General features: G+C 46.5%; 1 protein-coding gene across 1 annotated transcript; it reads left to right on the forward strand.

The window, feature by feature from the left end:
• The first annotated feature begins 848 nt into the window (after positions 1 to 848).
• Milr1 (mast cell immunoglobulin like receptor 1) lies at positions 849 to 16729 on the forward strand. The gene is made up of 7 exons (XM_035448161.1): positions 849 to 939; positions 1214 to 1255; positions 5184 to 5446; positions 7493 to 7502; positions 14031 to 14117; positions 15856 to 15924; positions 16677 to 16729. Exons 1-7 carry the CDS (start codon positions 849 to 851, stop codon positions 16727 to 16729), a joined length of 615 nt encoding a protein of 204 aa, XP_035304052.1.
• Positions 16730 to 20527: the final 3798 nt, after the last annotated feature.

A 20527-nucleotide genomic window follows, 5' to 3' on the forward strand; every position in this document is an offset into this window, starting at 1 on the left:
TCTCAAAAAAAAAAAAAAAAAAAAAAAAAAAAAAAAAAAAAAAAAAGCCATGCTGGGGCTGGAGCTATGGGTCACAGTGAGAGTGCCTGCTGCTATGCAGAGGACCCGAGTTCAGTTCCCAGTGCCCACATCAGGAGACCCACAACTGCCTGTAACTTCAGTTCCTGCAAATCAGATGCTCTCTCTGGCCCCAAAGAGCACCCACATGCACAGACCGTGTTGGAGCCTGTGGCTCACCTCATAGGCAGCTAGGAACAGGGTGGGGGGTGTTGTTAATCCCACTGTGGGTCAAGAATAAGCCCACTACCACAACTTTTGAGTCAAATGTGACATTAGTCAGAGGCTTATAAAGGCAAAAACCAGGTACTTCCCACTTTCATCCAATCCGGGGCAAGCATACTTCCTGGCATACTTCCTGCCTAGGTATGACCAAGCACATCCGGGCAGTTGGGGCAACCAAGATTGTTTTCAGAAGTGAAAACAAGGTGCTTTTAATTTTCCATTAACAACAGCCCCCAGTGTTCCAGGAAATTATCTGTCCCAGGGCTTACACGTTAGAGACTTTCTTGTTTTATAGATCTCTGAAGCACAATGATTTAAACTTAAAACATGACTTTAGCCATCCCAGTGCAAGGGGGGAGAGAGAGTGAGAACTATATCGTCACAAAACAGGTCCAAGTGAGGAAGGAGGGCTTTGTCTCAGGGCAGCTGCTGAGAGTCTGTTCTGGTAACTCGAAGGCCCGTTAAACCAAGTAGTCACAAGCCAAGTTATCTAAACCGTCTCACTTCCTTCATCTGGAAGAGGAATCTTAAGAAGCCACACACCACTCCACAGTCCCACTACTAGGATGGGTGACGGAGGCTCTCTCATCTCATTCAAGGGAATAAGGCGCTGGCTGGACAAACTGTTACTTGGAGCTGTTTTTCTTTCTACCGCATGTAAGCCTGATTCGGTATTTTAAGAATTAACTCTCAGGCCCTGAGTGGTGGTGGTGCACACCTTTAATCCTAGCACTCAGGAGACAGAGGCAGGAGGATCCCTGTGAGTGTGAGACCAGTCTAGTCTACAGAGGGAGTTCCAGGACAGCCAGAACTACATAATGAGAACCTGTCTCAAAAAACAAAGGCAACAAACAAACAAAACGAAAATCAGCTCTCCAAAACACCATGTGGAAAATGAGCTCTTGCTAATCTTATCTTTTTTCTCTTTCAGTTCAGAACACTGCAGTGGATTGTAAGAAGGGGAAAACAAATGGTAAGTTTCATTTCCTAAAGTGATGTTCAGCAGAGCGGTGGGCTAGCGGGCTAGCGGGCTTTGATTGTGAGTTTAGAGGAGGAAGTGTAGGTTTTTGTAACTCAGTGGCAAAGTCTTGGGACAGTTTTTACCACAGAAAACTTCAAGCCCCCCTTGCTATCTTTTCTTTTTTGCTAGAAAACCCTCACATAATCATCGTAAATGTTATCATTTATTTACTCTTGAGGCTGAGTCTCATGTAGCTCAGGCTGACCTCAAACTCTATTATGTGGCCAAGGCTGGACCCAAACTCCAGAGCCTTCTTAAGGCAAGGACAGCTCAGGACACATCAAGACCAAGTTCTCAGCACAAAGGAGATTTCTTTTCTTGCCCCAGAGGGACAAAGGACAGGGATTAACAGACAAAGACAGGACATAGACAACATGGAAGAAAAGAAAAGAAATAGTAACAGGCAGAAGGATACCTGCCCTGGAGAGTCAAAGGACTGCCTCTGGATAGAGAGGAGGCAGACTCCACCCAGAGGTAATAGGTGGTTTTAAAGGAAAAGGGGGAAATGAGTGTCAGGATGATTTGGTGTGTTTGATTGGACATGCTAATTGGGGTAGCCGAAAGGAGGCTTTTGATTAGTGGACTTCAATATTTTGATAGGAGGAAGTGGCCAAATAAGCCTGGGTGCTAGCTTTAGGAATGTAATCTAAAGGTTTAGCTAGGTGGAGGGAACGGGGGAGGAGGGCAAAAGGCAACAGCTGTTGGTGCCATGTCCTCCACGCTCAGGCCTGCTAGAGCCCTTCTGTGTCTTCCTCCCAAGAGCCGGGATTACAGGTGTGTACCGCCATCTCCACTGGAACACATCCTAAGCTCAAACAACTAGTACCACGCACAGGAGGGGGAGCGCAGCCTGGGCACACAAACTGATCACTTCTGAGTTTGATTCCTTTTGGTCTGTGAGGCGGGAACACCACAGTGCTTGTTCCTCTGCACTGCTTCAGTGTATCCCAACCACACAGGATTGACAGCGCTGTTGCGTAGCCTCAGCCTGTCCCCCCTCTACTTCCAGAAGCAGCCAGTATCAGTAGCTGGACTGTTTGGGTTTTTGTTTTGTTTTGCTTTTGCTGTTATTTTTTAAGACAGGCTTTCTCTGTGTAACAGCTCTGGCTGTCCTGGAACTAGCCGTGCAGATCAGGCTGGCCTCAAACTCACGGAGATCTGCCTGCCTCTGTCCCCCTCAAGTGCTAGGATTAAAGGAATGCACTACCTGGCTTGCTTTCGTTTTTATGGATTGTTTGTGATGGGATCTTGCTACATAGATTATGTTGAACTCATAGGACTCCTCCTGCTTGAACCTCTTAAGTGCTGTGTGTGGTTGAGCATACAGTGGAGAAGCCTAGATGGATAAGTTTATGTCTGTCTATGATGTCAGGATTTATTGAACAGCAATAAATTCACAAGCTATGTTGGTTTTGTTGGCTGTAATTTTCCAAGTAGTTCTGATCTCCCTTGATAGCTGGCAGTTAAAACACACGCGCGCACACACACACACACACACACACACACACACACACACACACACACACGTTCTTTTATTCCAATTTTAAATTTAATATTAATGTTCAGACCACACATTACACACCTTACAGTAAATATATACATGGAGAGCCAGCAATGGTGATGCACGCCTTTAATCCCAGCACTCAAGAGGCAGAGGCAGGCAGATCTCTGAGTTTGAGGCCAGCCTGGTCTACATAGCAAGTTCCAGGACAGCCAGGGTTACACAAAGAAACTCTGTCTCAAAAAGAATTGTGTGTGTGTGTGTGTGTGTGTGTGTGTGTGTGTGTGTGTGTGTGTGAGTGTGTACAGGTTACAGTCTGTCCACCAAAGCCACAGCAGACAGAGTTCAAGGAATTCTAAGAGACTTTACTGAAGGCAGAGGCTGGCCTAGAACTCACTCTGTAGCAGAGACTGACTGACCTCGGATTCTCTATCCTCTGCCTCCACCCCCAAAATGCTGAATTTACAGCAGTGATTACAACAGGGAAAAGACAGACCCTGTGGAGCGTGGGGGCATCCTGGCAATAGAGCAAAAAAGTACTTGTCATGGGAACTGGATTTGTGGGAAAAGTGTCAAAGATTCAGGTCTGTCTCTGGTTTACGGGAAAGTAGTCCACAATAAGAAATTTTGGCAGTTCTTACCCAAACGCAATACAAATGGGAAGTGAAAGCCCTTATCAAAGCCAAACAAAAGCAAAGAAACAGGCGTGCCATAAAGAGTCTTTTTTTATCTGGGGAAAGGCAAATAGGACTACAATATGGAACACAGTGTGCAAACTGGGTGGCCTCTGGCACACCTGAAGAACAAAGAAACGTGATACATTGTTTATGATCTAACAAATCAAGCTTGCCTGAAGATCAGAGTGCAAAGCTAGCCACACTAGTTATCCACAGAGGCCAGGCAGTTGTGGTACACACCTTTAATCCCAGCACTCAGGAGACATAAGCAGAGGGATCTCTATTAGTTCAGGGCCAACCTGGGCTACAGGAGATTGAATCTGTCTAGAAGAGAAACAGATCTCACACAAAGGTGATCCCAGCACTTGGATCCCATGCCTTTAATCCTAGCACTAGAGAGATAGAGACAGGAGTGATATGGCTGTGTGGAGAGAGGAATATAAGATGGGAGGAGACAGAAGCTTATTGCAATCTGTCTGAGGAGGCAGTCTGAGGACAGGATGGCCCCTTTGGTCTGAGCATTGGTAGAGGTGAGAACTCTCTAGTGGCTGGCTGCTTTGCTTCTCTGATCTTCAGCATTAACCCCAATATCTGACATGGGGGTTTTAATATTTTTATTTGTTTGTTTTTGCTTTTCGAGACAGGTTTTCTCTGTGGCTTTGGAGGCTGTCCTGGAACTAGCTCTTGTAGACCAGGCTGGTCTCGAACTCACAGAGATCCTCCTGCCTCTGCCTCCCGAGTGCTGGAATTAAAGGCATGCACCACCAATGCCTGGCTCGGTGGTTTTAATTATTAAGATCAAGTTAGAAGGCCGGAGAGATGGCTCAGTAGTTAAGAGCACTGCCTGCCCTTCCAAAGGTCCTGAGTTCAATTCCCAGCATCCACATGGTGGCTCACAATCATCCGTAATGAGATAGGATGCCCTCTGCTGGCCTGCAGGCATGCATACATGCAAGTAGAATGTTGTGAACGTAATAAATAAATCTTTAAAAAATAATAAAAGAAAAATCAAGTAGAATTCATGCTACAAAGAAAAGATTGGGGTTGAGTGGGGAAACAAATTGTCCTAAGGTATTTGTTTCTGTCTTGAGAAAGGGGGGTGTTTGTTACTTCTTTCACTACGGTAACTAAATATCAAGACAGACAACCAAAGGGAAGAAGGGTCAACCTGAGCTCACAGTTCAAGGGGATAAACTGCCCGAGATGGCTGGGAAATTATGATGGCGGGGGGCCTGAGGCAGCTGGTCACAGAGCACCCATAGTCAGTAAGCAGAGAGAGACAGACATTCAGCTCGCTGTCCTGGGCTTCTTTTTATTCAGTCTGAGAACCCAGACCTTTGATTGATCAGCCACATTCAGAGTGGCTCTTCCCACCTCAGGTAACACAATCTAGAAACTTCCTCACAGACATCCCAGAGGCCGTCTCCTAGGTGATCCTAGAGCCCGTCAACTTGTCGCTATTAATCATCACACTGGTCTCCTGGAGCCCAGCCTGCCTTTGAACTCCCTGTATAGCTAAGGATGGTCCTGTTCTTCTTGCTTCCCTCCTCCACAAGATGGAATTGCATGCCTCGTTTGTGCTGCGCCCGGGATGGAACTCGGGGCTTTGTGCATGCTAGGCAAGCACTCCATCACCCAGAGCTACGGCTCTAGGCCCGTAGAGTGGTTTTAATGAAGACTGCTATGTCATTTTGTTTTCCAGAATTACCTCCTCCAAATTTGAACTCAAGTGTGAATGCGGTCAGGACAGGCCAAAATGTATCTCTGTCTTGTTCCAGCAAGAACACATCAATGGACATCACCTATTCACTATTTTTGGGTACAAAACACCTACAAACCAAGAAAACAAGGGCAGGAGCTGTGACTTTTTACCTGAAGATCTCCAGCGCCAATGAAACAGGCCCCTACAAGTGCAAAACCAATGTTTCTACCTGGCAGAAATATAGTCAGGAACTCAACTTCACAGTCTCCGGTAAGTGCCTCTGCCATACAGTGTAGGTTAGGGTGTGGGGGAGGGGGAGGGGGACCCAAGGGACTCTCTCTGGCCATGAAGGACTCTTGGAGGTTGAAGACATTCAAGAATGTGGAAAGGGACAGGGAGACATGGCTCATCAGTTTACAGCACTTGCTACAGGCTCTCTTTTTTTTTCTTATTCTAGCTGGGCCCTCAGTCTAAAGGCTGGTGCTCCCACATTGGAGAGGGTCCTCCCCACTTAGCTAATCCTCTGTGGAAGTACTTCACTGATCTCCTAGTCCCTCCCTCATCTAACCAGGATTAGCCAGCTCACCAATCTCCTTCCCTTGAAGCTTGAAGCCCCAGGAGCTAGCACCCTTCCCGCCCAGCCACATCTATGTGTTCTGTTTTTCTCTCTGTCCCCTCCCCATGCCATGCTTCCCTTAGCCCGGCACCAGCAGCAGCCTCATCTGTGGTGACCTTGATAATGAGTCCCTAGGAGAGTGAGAGAAGAAGTCTAAGCATTCTGTCTGCAGTCTCGTCAAACCTTGTAAGAAACCACTGGTTTCTCCAGGTCTATCGGTGTGGGAGGCCATGAGCCACACAAAATTAAATTCAAACTTAAAATTAAATTAAATCAAAACGACAGTAAAAAATTCTAGGGCAGGCGAGGTGGCTCAGTGGGGGTAAAGGTGCTTGCTGTGCAAGTCTGAGTTTGATCCCCGGAATTCACATAAAGGTGGAAGGAGAGAGCTGATTCCACACGCTTGTTCTCTGCCTCCATACACATGCTGTGGCATGGGCACCAATGCATGTTTGCCTGAACATGCATGGGAGTGTTCACACAAATCTGCACACACACACACACACACACACACACACACACACACATACACACAATTAATAAATACATTTTTAAAAATTCAATACCACAGTGCTGGGCACACCTTTAATCCCAGCACTCAGGAGGCAGAGGCAGGCAGATCTCTGTGATTTCAAGGCCAGCCTGGTCTCCAGAGTGAGTTCCAGGCTAGCCAGGGTTACATGGTGAGACACTGTCATAGAATAAATAAAGTAAAAAACCTCAGTGTCACAGTCTTGTTACATTTCTAGTATTCAAGTGTCACAGGTACTGGTGGCTGCCATATTGGACAAGATAGAATGTGTCCACCATTACAGAAAGTTTTGTTAGATGGAAATGCAGATCAATGGCTCTAAATTTCAGGGTACAAATGTCCTAATCTAATCTAACTCTGCAGGGCGTACTTTCCCCAGTCACTTGTTTTGTTACCATGACAAAACACCTGGCAAAAACACGTTAAAGAAGGGCTTGTTTGGGTTCAAAGTTCCCAGTGACACAGTCATCATGACAGAGACAGTTACAGCAATAGGTGAGAGGTAGTGGGTCACATTTCATTCACATATAGGAAGTGTGTGTGTGTGTGTGTGTGTGTGTGTGTGTGTGTGTTTGTGTTTGTATACAAGCATGCTCAGTTTTCTTTCTCTGATTTTGAAAATTTAGTTACTATTACTTTTTTTTTAAGACAGTCTCGTTATGTAGCCTTGGCTAGCCTGAATTCATTATGTAGACCAAGTTGGCCTTACACTCACAGAGACCCATCTACTTGCCTCTGCCTCCCAAGTGCTGGGGTAAAAGGCGTGTGCCTGCCACCAGGCTGCTTTCTCTTCCTCATACAATCTGGGACTTTTCCCATGGGATGGTACCACCCACACTTAGGGTGGATCTGTCCATCTCATTTAACCTCGTCTATAAAATCCCTCATGACTTGTCCAGAAATTAAGCCCTAGGGGATTCCAGATCTGATCATGTTGACGCCACTATTGGCTGGCACTGCTAAACCTATGGGTTTTTTTTTTTAACAGGGGTTTCATGCTACGGGCTCCAGGGGCTCCAGGGGGAGGCAGTAGTCTGAACATAAACTAACGGCAATTGTGGCCATCATAGGATTGAGTGGGAGGAGGAAAAACTGACACAGATATAGAGAAGGAATGTGGTACACAGTGGCCTAACAGAACCCTCTACCCTACATGGTAAGGCTGCCAAACGTGCGTTCTCTGCACAGGGCCTTCCCGAAGTCTGTCCCAGCAAACTGTTTGATGGATTATTAAACACTGTCATCTTCAGTGAAGTCTCACAGATATGTCTCTATGGACTGCCCACTTGGTGCAGGCTGTTGTTTGTTGCAATCTATGGTGCTTCCAGGACACCAGTGAGACCTAAGACATGCTCGTGTCCCAAGAACCTCAAGCACAGGTTCCCTAGTCAGGGATTCCCTACGGAGAACCTGGATGCATCACATCCTGATTTATATTGATTGGTCCCTGCCCTCATGGAACCTCTGGTCTAGAGGGAAGACACAAAACCCAGACAAATGGCTCACAAGCTGTGCCGGCTGTTTAAAGGAAACAGGCAGTGTGGAGAAAGGTAAGGCCTGGAGAAGGGCCTGCTACGTGAGGGTAGGAGGGCCCGTCCACAGGGCTGAAAGAATGAGAAGAAGAAGCTAGCTATGTGTGGAGACTTGGACTTCTGGTGGAAGTCCTCTGTGGGCTCAGAGCTCCTGCTCGGGTGGGAACTGGGCTGGTTCAAAAGTGGCTGAAGGTCAGAGAAGTGTCTGAGCTTCAGACACAGGGCTCAAGTTTGGAGGAGCCTAGAGTAGTGGGAGATGGGGGGGGGGATGGGGGATGGCTCAGCAGCTAGTTTGCTCTTTGTCAGCTCTGTGACCTTGGCCATTTCCTTCTTTCTTTGGAAGCAGACTATGCTGGCCTTACACACTCACTTATGTAGGTAGCCAAGGGTGACGCATATGAAGTCCCAGAACAGCCAAGACTACATAGGGAAACCCGGTTTCATAAAGCAAAAATACACAAATAAATAATCTAAAGAAATCTATTTAGGGTAGGGGAGGAGGGGAGGGAGAGAGACCTGGGATTGACACGTAAAATAATTTTCTTCCTAATAAAAAAATTTAAAAAAAAATCTATTTAAAAAAAAAAACTGTAGGAAAAAAGTCAGATTTGATATCAACCAGAGAGCCCTGTAGTTCCTGTTTTTTTGTTACCCTTGAATCAATTTATCAGGGCCGCTTCTGCTTTTTGGAGGAAGTAAAAGTACTTGTACAACTGAATTCTATAAATAGAAACACAGTTAATGAAAAATGATACTTCCGGTTTAAAACAAAGCCAGCCCTCTACCTTAGCCACCAAGTCTGACAGTTTAAGTGTGGTCTCTGGCACCCACATGGTGGAAAGAATCAACTCCATGACTTTTGGCTTGTACATGCACACTGTAAATGTGTATACACTAAATAAAACTTTTGATTATAGTCATTATTAATGAATAAACTGGCTGGATTGTGGTGGCACATGCCTTTAGTCCCAGCACTCAGGAGGCAGAGGTAGGTCAATCAGAGTTCAAGGCCAGCCTTGTCTACAAGTGTGAGTTACAAAGAGAAGCCCTGTCTTGAAAAACAAACAAACAAAAGAATAAACAAATAGCCAGGTGTGTTGCACACACCTGTAATCCCAGCATTTGGGACTTGGAAGCAAGAGGATCAGGAGTTTAAAGCTAGCCTCAGCTACATAGCAAGTTCTAGAGAAGAAATAATAGACCATGAAGTCTGAACATCAGTTCCCTGAAGCCAAGAGGTGGCCTCGGCCCTACCTCCAATTCCTCAGCAACTGACTTGTGCCACACTGCACACAGTCAGATTAACTATTTGTCTGCCCCCCAGCTGTGTGTGTGGCTCCTCCGCAGGCCATTGGCCTTGAGGCCAGTGAGCTGGAGTAAGGGATTGATCTGTGTACCTTAGTACTCGGTATGGTTGGATACTGTTTGAGTACACACTTCCATCCTTCTAGACCTGGCAACTGCCGTGTCAATCAGATGGAAATGGGTCTAAACTGATTTTATTCAGTTTATCATGTGTGTATGCACCCATGCCCATGTGGCCCTAAGTGGATGTCAGAGGCCAACTTTGACAAGTCTGTTCTGTTTTCCACCATGTGGGTTTCAGGGCTCCAACTCAGGTCATGGGGCTACAGTTACAGTGCTTTATCCTGCCAGCCCCAGACCAACCTGCATCTTGCCTCTCAGGCTAGTTCACCTTGATGGTGCGTTCTTTCCCTGAGTTCCTTCAACAGACTCTGCACTTACTTCTAGAAACTGCAGCTGCTTCTGCCCTGGTTCACCTCCTTCTTGCTTCCAAATGTAGAGTCCTGTGGGAGCATCACACACTAGACAAAACTGCTTCCCCCATCAAGCACGGAAATGGGTGTGATGGTTAAGACTCGACCCCATCCTATTCCTATTCCTAGTGTTCCTAGCCATGCCTTCCAGTTCCGAGGTCCAAGTAGCCCATGCAGTCACAGTTGCAGCCATATTACACTTTGCATTTTCTTGGAGATGTTGGGTCTTTAGTATTTCTCCCCCTTTTCATTGTATTTTAAAATTCATTTGGTTTCAGTTTGGCCACAGGGAATCCCTGTGTAGCCCAGTAAACTCATGATTCCACTTCAGCCTCCTGATTACAAATATATTCTCACCTAGCTTTTTCTTTTTCTTTTTCTTTTTCTTTTTCTTTTTCTTTTTCTTTTTCTTTTGCTTTTCCCCTGACTAGGTTTGTAGCCTGGCTGTCCTTGCAATTCTGATAACCCTCCTGCCTCTCAGCCTGTTGAGTGCTGAGATTACATTGTTTTGCATTAAGTATGTGTGTATGGTGTGTATGTGCATGTGTGTGTGTTTATGGTGTATGTCGTGGTGGTGGTGATGTGTGTGTGTGTGTGTGTGTGTGGTGTGAGTGTGGTGTGTGTGTGTGGTGAATGTGTACGTGTGTACAGATACTTATGAGGCCAGAGGTCTATGCGGCATGTCTTCCTCGATGCTGTCCACTATGTTTTGAGGCAGGGTCTGTCACTGAACTGGAGCTCACTGATTTGGTTAGACAGGCTGCCCAGGGAGCTCTAGAGAGCCTCCATTTCCACTGCCCAGTGCTGTAGTTACAGGTGCATGTCTGGTGTTTTGATTGTGTGTGCTGGAGACCAAACTCAGGTCCTTGTGGTTTTGGAGTGAGCACTTCAGCAACCCAGCCATCTCCCCATGAATAATTAGTGCTTAACACAGTGTCTAGCATGTAACACTTCACACATGGGAGCTATTTGGGGGACACAAATCCTGCAAGCCCTAACTAAGAGCTGCCCCTAAACACCCTGTGCCTGTCCTTTTAGGGAAAGGCTACACTGTGACAGATCCAGCCACGAAGTGCTGTGCTGCTCTGTGGTGCCATGGGGGCGGGAGGAATGAGGGCTTTAAGAACGTCATGGCCCAACAAGGGAACTCTCATCAGCCATGATGGCCTTTCCTAGAGCTCTTACCGGGTCCATGTTGTAGCCAGTGGTGACCTATGAACCCTGTTTTCTTACAGAAGAAGATAGCTGCCCTTCGTGTCTGCTGTCACAGCTGCTCCCAGGAGTGTTACTGGGACTACTGGTAATAACCCTAGTTCTGGTTTTTTTTATTCAACCAAAATACAAAAAAAGTAAGTTCTCCCTGGTATGTTTCTGTGAGGTTCAGACTCAGCAGGCGGCAGGGGGTTGGGGGGGAGGTGTCAAAAGACAGAAATGGGGCTGGGTGGGGAGGTGGGGGGTGGGAGGGTAAGGGGGGGCTGGAGAGATGGCTCAGCAGTTAGGAGCACTCAGATCCCAGCACCCAAGTTCAGGGGATCTGATGCTGTCTTCTGACCTTGGCGCACCAGGCACACACAAGGTGCATACATATACATACATGCAGGCAAAACACTTATACACATACAATTTTTAAAAATCTAAAACAAATACTTAAATAAAAAAGAAATGGAGTGTGGCGCGCATGGTCTTCTGACCTCAGACGGGAGGTAAAGTTGGCTTGGTTAGTACCGGGATGGAAGAAATGGAGTAGGGAGAATGAAAAGGAGGAGGGTTTGATCCCCGGAACCCACATGATGGGAGGGAAAACTGACTGTGGTGAGTTGTCCTCTGACTTCCACAGTGCTGTGTGGCATGCACACACCCACACACTAACAAATAAATAAATGCCATTTTTAAAAAACAATTAAAAAGAGACAAGAAGCTGGGCGGTGCTCAGGCACACCTTTAACCCCAGTACTCGGGAGGCAGAGGCAGGCAGAGCTCAGATTTGAGGCCAGCCTGTCTACAGAGTGAGCTCCAGGACAACTCTGTCTTGAAAGAAACAAGGGAAAACCAGAAATGAGAAATGAAGAGGTGTACAGACAGACTTCATGAAGTGCACAGACAGATTCCATGAGGCTCACAGGGCACAGCCTTCAAGTCCTCAGTGAGGCCCTTCTCATTGAAGGTCATCTGGAGAGCCACCACTTCCACACAGCCCTCACCTGGACACCACTTACACACACAGCCCTCCATGCCCAATCCCCAAGCCTGAATTAGAATTCTGCAGCGACCGTCTCAAAATTATTAATAACATTTATACTTTTATTTTGTGATTGGATCTTGCTATGCATGCCTGGTTGGCTTTGAACTCACAATGATACTTCTGTCTCAGCTTGGGAATGCTGGGCTTATAGTGTGTACCACCACTCCTGACTTACACTTTTTTTTAAGGAATTTTAAATTAATTTATTTTATGTACATTGGTGTTTTCCATTGGTGTCAGGTCCCTTGGAACTGGATTTACAGATGATTACATGTGAGCTGCCATGTGGGTGCTGGGAATTGAACCCGGAGCTTCTGGAAGAGCAGCCCTCACCATGACTTCTGATCCTCCTGCCTTCACGTCCCCAGTGTTGAGATTACAAGTGCATGCCCCTCTATCCAATTTATTTGACAGTAGGGATGGAACCCGAGACTTCATGCCTGCTGGGCAACTGAGGCACACCCCCAGCCTGCCTTCACCAACAACTGAGCCGCTTCTCCAGCCTGCCTCCATCAAATTACGCCAAAACACACACACAATGAAACTTGCAATTTTACTTCCCCAGTAAACAGTATGTCATTTGCTAAACCAGAGCTCTACACGGAATCACGCCATCAGCTCCCAGTTCAGCTCCTCATATGTGCTTGTTAGTGGCATTCAGTCCTTTGCTCTGTTGTGAGACCATCAGTAACCCTACACTTCTATCAGCCTTCCAGGCTGACATCCTGAGATAATTCCTTGTTCTGTTTCCCCTGCCTGGCAGCCACCATTCTACGTTCTGTCTCTACAGATCTAACTATTCTAGGGTTTCATTCTAGTGGAATCCTGCAACAGCTGTCCGTCTTGTTTTATTTTGTGACAGAGTCTCCTGTATCCCAGGCTGGCCTCAAACTCACCATGTAGTCGATGATAGCCTTGAACTTCTGGTCCTCCTGAGTGGCTGGATCGCAGGTGCCCAGAACGAACCCAGGGCTTCCTGCTTGCTAGGCAAGGACTCTACCAACTGCACCATGCCCCCAGGGGCTGTCCTTCGGTCTTGGCTTCCTGTGTGTATCAGAAGGTCTTTCGCTTTTTAGGCTGGGGACCAGTGACCTGTATGCATACCTAACGTCATTTCCCTACCCTCCACCCAGGGCTTGGGTTGTGTGCATCTTGTGTAAATCTGCATACAGTCAGGGCTGCTGTGCACATGGGGGCATGTATGGATATCATTGTTTATAGTGAGAGGCTCCTGGCGTTCACGGTGTATCATATCATTGGTCCAGAGCAGGAACCTTCCAAGGGTGGAGTCTTCCATTCTCAGCAACCTTCAGGAATCTTGGCAAGTGATTGGATGGGACCAGGTCTCTCTCTCTTGCCACTTGATGCATGACAGCAACAAGAAACCCTTAACCATCCAGCTAGTAGCCTTTCCCTATTTACCTTTAAGGCCTTCTCTGGTAAAGATTTCGAAGTAGCCCTTTCACTGGGCCCAGGTGTGGAGAAATAGCTAGATTTGTCCAAAACAGCATTTGTAGCCAGGTGGTGGTGGCACACGCCTTTAATCCCAACACTCAAAAGGCAGAGGCCGAGGCAGGTAGATCTCTGTGAGTTTGAGGCCAGCATGGCCTACAGAGTGAGTTTCAGGACAGCTATGACTGTTTCACAGAGAACCTCTGTCTCAAAGAAAAAAGAAAATAAAGATTTGCACACGCTATTAATCCCAGCACTTGGGAGGGAGAGAAAGGCAGAGTTCATGGCCTGATTGGTCTTTATAGCAAGTTCCAGGACAGCCAGGGCTATACAGAAAAACTCTGTCTCAAAAAAAATTTTTTTTAATTTCTGCTGACATAGAACTTAATTGCATCATTCATCTCTTAAAGATGACTAGAGGCTTCCTAGCAAATGTGTCTATTTCCAATACAAGATATAGGCTAAGACCTCACAGGACCTGGTTAGGAGCCCCTGGGTCAGAGGAGTGGGTAGTGTATAAAAATCTGTGATTGTTTCCCTCATTACTTGAGACCAGCACTGAGGCACACGGCTTAGAATCATGGGAGATTCTGCTCCTTGGCAGAGAAGACAGTTTAAACATGTCTAAATTGGTTCAATGTGATGACTCTGTGACTTTTCTTTTCTTTCTTTCTTTTTTTTTTTTTTTGTGGCAGGAAAAGCTCAGAGGGAGGAGTCCCAGGATTCTGGAGATGCACACATGCAAGGCGAGCTGTATGCAAACATCTATGAAACTCAGACAGGTCAGGGGCCTGGCTGGCTGTTTGGATGAGTGTGGTTGGTTGGTTTGGGGGTGACTGTACACATATATATGCATAATATGTATTTGGTATGGCTCTGGAACTTGAACCCAAGGTGTCACACATGCTAGACAAGTATTCTACACATGCTGGTTATTTCAAAAATTGCTTTTTAAAAGATTCTCCAGAGGCATGGGTAAAGGAGGTTCTGTCCTGCTTGGTCCCCTAGCCATTCAGTCCCAATAAACACACAGAGGCTTCTAATAATTATAAACTGTTTGGCCAATGGCTCAGGCTTCTTATTGGCTAGTTCTCTACCAATTATTAACCCATTTCTATTAAACTATGCATTGCCAGGTGGCTGTGGCTTACCTGTAACACTCCGGCATGTTACTCCTTCGGCAGCTACATGGTATCCTCCTAGTCTGGTAGCCCTGCCTATACTTCCTGTCTGGCTACTGGCCAATCAGCTTTTAATCATCAACCAATAAGAGGAACATATATATATTCACAGCACACAGGAGGACATCCCCATCACATGGGTTTAAAAGAAAAAAAGGAAGCAACATCACAGAGTATCCTGTCTCCCTCCCACCTCTGCCCTCTAGCTCCCATTTACTCTCCAGATAAGGCATGCTAGCCTTTACATATTTTCTTTTTCTTTTTTTTTTTCTGAGACAGGGTCTCTCTGTGGCTTTGGAGGCTGTCCTGGAACTTGCTCTTGTAGACCAGACTGGTCTCGAACTCACAGAGATCTGACTGCCTCTGCCTCCCAAGTGCTGGGATTAAAGGCGTGTGCCACCACCGCCCAGCCTGCCTTTACATATTTTCAAGATGACTTTATATTAATTTGGGATAATCCATGTTGTATCCCAAAATCTTTCATTATCATATTTTCTTGTTCATTTTTACAAAACAGGGTTTCTTCGTGTAGCTCTGGCTGTTCTGGGACTTGCTCTTGTAGACCAGGCTGGCCTCAAACTCACAGAGATCTGCCTGCCTCTGCCTCACGAGTGCTGGGATTAAAGGCGTGCGCCACCATCCCCCGGCCTTGTTCACTTGTTTTTTATCTAGTCTAGGCTGGCTTTGAACTCACTAAATAGCCCAGGAAGACCCCAAACTCATCATAGTCCTCCTGCTTCATTCTCCCAAGTCCTGGGATTACAAATGTAACTTAATCTGTGTGTCATCACTGCCCGGAGGCCTTGATAACCTTTTCTATAGCTATCTGAGTATGCATGCCACAGAAGCAAACACATCTCATTTTTGTTTGCTTGCTTATTTGCTTTTTGCAATGCTTGGGATCAAACCCAGGGCCAGTCAAGTGCTAGAGTAAGTGAGAAAGCACAAAACTACTCCCTTAGCAGTTTTTAAGATCGTAGCATTTAGTGATTAGCTAGAGTCATCATACCATACAATATTTAGCCACTTATCAAATCAGACACTGCATGTTAGATGCTTCATGGTGGAAGGGCCTAACTAAGGGGCTCTGTCCCAGCCAGCTCAACAGAGCCCCAGCCACACTCTGAGTACTGTGCAAGCCCTGACACACCAGCTTCCAATTTCTGCCATTCCCATCTTGCCAAGCAGGAGCCTGGATCAGACTTGGAGTGACAGCAACACATTTCCACATCCCTAAAGGGAGAGTGTTCTCTCTAGGCCCCGGGCCTCTACCCCGGCATGGTCAGAGGGTTCTAGAATTGGCCCAGTAACACGATGCATTGTTTTTGTTTTTGCCCAGAAGCTAGACAACCCCAGGAGCTACACTATGCCACTCCGGTCTTCAAGGAAGTGGCACCCAGGGAACAAGGTGAGTCATGGTGGGGACAAGAGATGCTGCTGTTATGAGACAAGAGTCCCTGTGACATCACTGTGAGCAGGGGCTTTGTATCTAAGGATGGGGCGTGGGGACCCCAGGTTCTCAGCAAGTCAACAGTAACTAACCACAGCTCCCACAGATGTGTCAGGTGAGAGGAGGAGAAGACAAGGTAGGGACAGTCCTCGAAATCCATCCCAGGCAGGCTGGAGAGGTAGCTTGGCATTTACAAGCATGTGCTTCCAGAGGACCTGCGTCTACTTCCCACACTCAAGGCAGGCATCTCACAACTCCCTGTAACTTCAGCACGTGGCCTCCAAGGGCACCTGTGCCCACACATACACCCCCCCCCACACACACACAATTAAAATAAGAATGAAAAAAGCCATCAAGAAACTCTCAAGAAGAGGATTTAGGGTCAGTTCTAAAACACTTGGGGCCTGGGGAGACCGCTCTCGAGCTAGGAGTACTTCCTGCCTCACTTACATGAGGACCTGAGTTTGGATCCCCAGCTTTTGTGCAAAAAGGTCCGGCCTGTGACCCTGTGCTGAGATGAGGGGAATGCTGGACTCGCCGGCAGTCTGAGGACAATTTGGCAGTTCTCCCTGTCCTCCCTGAGGGGTCCTGGGATAGAACTAAGGTCATCAAGCTTGGTGGCAAGTGCACTCCTGAAATGGGGATTCCTTTTAGATTTTGTCTGAACTCTAGCTTGAGGATGCTGAGTTCCTTTCCTTTTTCGATTTCAGAGGGCTGTGTGGGTAAGAACCCCGATTACATCTACTCAGAACTCACGCGCTGAAGTGTGAAGGAACTGACTGCATCCAGTGTAAAAGACTCCAGTAAGCGCGTGTGTCTAGACAGACAGCAAATTCACCAGGCGCTTCCAACTCTCACCCTAGGTTGGGGCAGGAGGATCCTGAATTCAAGGCTGGCTGGGACTACAAAGCAAGACCCGGTCTTAAAACACAAAACCAAAAATATTTAACCTGGTAGCCTAAAGTGAATTTGTATTTCTCACATCTGAATACTCCTTTGGCTAATTTGGGTATCTAGTCTTGTCAAAGTAGCCAGGCTTGATAATATTTATAAAGTGTTTGGTTTTGTGGGCATCCATCATTCTCACTTTTCAATGCCATTTTAAAAGGAATTATCTTGGGGCTGAAGAGGTGGCTCCACAGTTAAGAGCACATACTGCTCTTTAAGGGACAACAGTTTGATTCCCAGTATACAATAACTTTCTTTCCAGAGAATACATCACCCTCTTCTGGCATCTGCAGGCACTGCACTCATGTACACAGACACACACCTCAACACTTTGGTCCCAGCACTCAGGAGGCAGAGGCAGGCAGATCTCTGTGAGTTTGAGACCAGCCTGGTCTACAAGAGCTAGTTCTAGGCTAGCCTCCAAAGCCACAAAGAAACCGTGTTTCGAAAAACCAACCAACCAACCAAACAAAAAACCAACAACAACAAAAAAACCCAAACCCAAAAAACAACAACAAAAAAAACCCCAAACCAAAAGCACAAAACCAAATAAATAAATAAGGCCAAGCTGGGTGGTGGTGACACACGCCTTTAACCCCAGCACCTGGGAGGCAGAAGCAGGTGAATCTCTGTGAGTTCAAGGCAAGCCTGGTCTACAAAGTGAGATCCACAACAGCCAGGACTGTTACATAGAGAAACCCTGTCTCAAAAAAAAAAAAAAAAAAAAAAAAAAAAATGGGGCTGGAGAGATGGCTCAGCGGTTAAGAGCACTGACTGTTCTTCCAGAGGTCCTGAGTTCAATTCCCAGCAACCACATGGTGGCTCACAACCACCTTGAATGAGATTTGGTGCTCTCTGCTGGTGTGCAGGCCCAAGACTGTATACATAATAAATAAAATCTCCTGACTGCTCGCTCTTCCAGAGGTCCTGAGTTCAATTCCCAGCAAACACATGGTATCTCACAACCATCCGTTATGAGAGATCTGGTGCCCTCTTCTGGTGTGCAGATATACATGGAAGCAGAATGTTGTATACATAATAAATAAAAACTTTAAAAAAAAAGACTTTGCTTTAAAAAAAAAAAGTTACAACCGTACAGCCATACCACCCCGAACATGCACAATCTTATCTAAAAATAATGAAATATTAAAATGTTAAATCCTAGGCAACAGTGCTGTTTGTGAGTGGATGGTGAAGGCATTATAATGACCGTCTTTCACATTCCTGTCCCCATGCCTGCCAAAGGCTCAAACACAGAAACACAAAGCATGGCCAGGTGTGGTGGCGCACGTCTTTAATCCCAGCACTCAGGAGACAGAGGCAGGTGGATTTCTGTGAGTTCCAAGACAGCCTGATTTACATAGTGAGTTCCAGGACAGCCAGGGCTACAAGTGAGACCCTGTCTCAAAAAAAAAAAAAAAAAACAGAAAGAAAGAGGAAAAAAACACAGCAAACCAAAAACAAATAGAAAGCTACAAATAAATACCACCACAAAGCATAATCTATGTCTAAACACAGGATACCTTGAAAATGGGCCTGAGGGGCTGGGGAAGATGGCTCACTGGGAAAGAGCCATACTCCTGTGTCAGGTCCCCAGCACCCATGTGAACAGTGGATGTGGCTACATACACCTGCAAACCCTGCAGTATAGGAGAGCAGACCTCTGTGTGTGTGTGTGTGTGTGTGTGTGTGTGTGTGTGTGTGTGTATGATTAGAAGGCTGCAAAAACTTAGTATTGGTGTTAAAGAGATGGCTCCATGGTTAAAAGTCCACACTGCTTTGGTGGAAGACATTGGGTGGCTCCTATGCCCAAGTCAGGCAGCTCACAATTGCCTGTAACCTTGATTCCAGGGCATGTGACTCCCTCTGGACTCTTTAGGCACCTGCACTCATGTGTGCATATACCCTCACACAGATACCCACATATGCCTAATTAAAAAGAAAACAAATCTTGTTAACATTGATCCTCTTTCTTTTCTTTTTATAATATTTTCTCTGAATCATATTGTAACATTTTATAATATGTATATGAGTGACCTGTCTTTGCACACCAGAAGAGGGAATCGGATCCCATTACAGATGGTTGTGAGCCACCATGTGATTGCTGGGAATTGAACCTGAGTTCCTGGAAGAGGAGTCAGTGCTCTTAACTGCTGAGGCATCTCTCCAGCCCCCCCCCTTTTTTTCTTTTTAATTTGTTTTTCAAGACAGGGTTTCTCTGTGTAGCCCTGGCTGCCCTGGACTCACTCTGTAGACCAGGTTGGCCAAACCCAGAAATCCACCTGTCTCTGCCTCCTGTACTGGGATTTAAGGTGTGTGCCACCACCACCTGGCTAATATTGATTTTCGTTGTAACACCAACACACTAAAGTATCTTCCTCATGCACCAAGCTTGCAGGGTGTTACAGGTACAAGGGGAGGAAGGGGGATGCTGACTCAGCAAGAGTAGGAAATCAGCTTTGTCTATTCAGAGGGGTCAAGGGACTTAATGCTCAGGTCAGCCAGGTGGTGGTGAGCATGCCTAAATCCTCGGGAGGCAGAAGCAGGCAATCTCTGTGAGTTTGATGCCAGTCTAGTATACAGAATGAATTCCGTGAATTCCAGGACAGGCTCCAGAGTTATGCAGAGAAACCCTGTCTCAAAAAAAAAAAAAAGAAGAAGAAGAAGAAGAAGAAGAAGAAGAAGAAGAAGAAGAAGAAGAAGAAGAAGAAGAAGAAGAAGAAGAATGCTCAGGTCTCAGATGCACACATCCTTCCCTGCCAGGTGTGCCTTCCTGTCTTTTAGTTTCTGCACCATGCTTTGATGACATCCCAGGCTTGGTTCTTCCTACAGCCTCCCATCTGGCCAGAGAAGTGGGGATGTCTGTAAACAGAGCTGAGGTGGCCTCTGGCTTTCCCAGCTTGCCCTGAATAGCCTTTCCTTTTCTCCTGGCAAAGCTTCTAATGCAGATAACAGAGGCCAAGCAAGTCTACAACTGGAATGATTACCCCTGCTTTAAGTCTTCCAGGTGATGGAACCAACGAGTTGCCTAGTGTTTCACTCTCCCCCATGGGGGAGCCTTTGTACCTGTGAAGCCAACACATGACAAGTGTCTTCACTGCCCACTGGGCACTGGGTATTGAGTCTCTGTTGCTTTCACTCCACAGGAGCAATCCCATTCTCCAAGGATGTATTCTAGAGCTTTCTGCCCTGTCTTACCCTGGGTTAGATCTGAAAGTAGAGCTGCGATACCAGCTTCTGTGTTGACTACACACACTGGAGGTGGCCCCAGAGAGCAAGCATGAGGAAAGGCCAGTACAAAACTGAGCCTTAGCGCTGTCCTCGAGCTGTGGCAGTTGGGGCTTGATCCCACTGGAACTGTCTAAACCACAAAAGAGCCTCTTCTGATGGTGGATGACCTTCTGTATATGTTTCTCTTATTGGTTGATAAATAAAACACTGTTTGGCCAATAGCCAGGCAGGAAGCATAGGCCAGGCGACCAAACCAAGAGAATGCTGGGGTGAGGAAGGCAGAGGGAGGCCTCGGAAAGAGACACCATGTAGAAACCAGTTAGGTAGGATGCTCTAGGCGTTCTCTGGTAAGATAAGGCCATGTAGAATACATAGATTAGCA

This window comes from Cricetulus griseus, chromosome 7, assembly GCF_003668045.3.
Source record: "Cricetulus griseus strain 17A/GY chromosome 7, alternate assembly CriGri-PICRH-1.0, whole genome shotgun sequence".
NCBI classification, from domain to species: domain Eukaryota; kingdom Metazoa; phylum Chordata; class Mammalia; order Rodentia; family Cricetidae; genus Cricetulus; species Cricetulus griseus.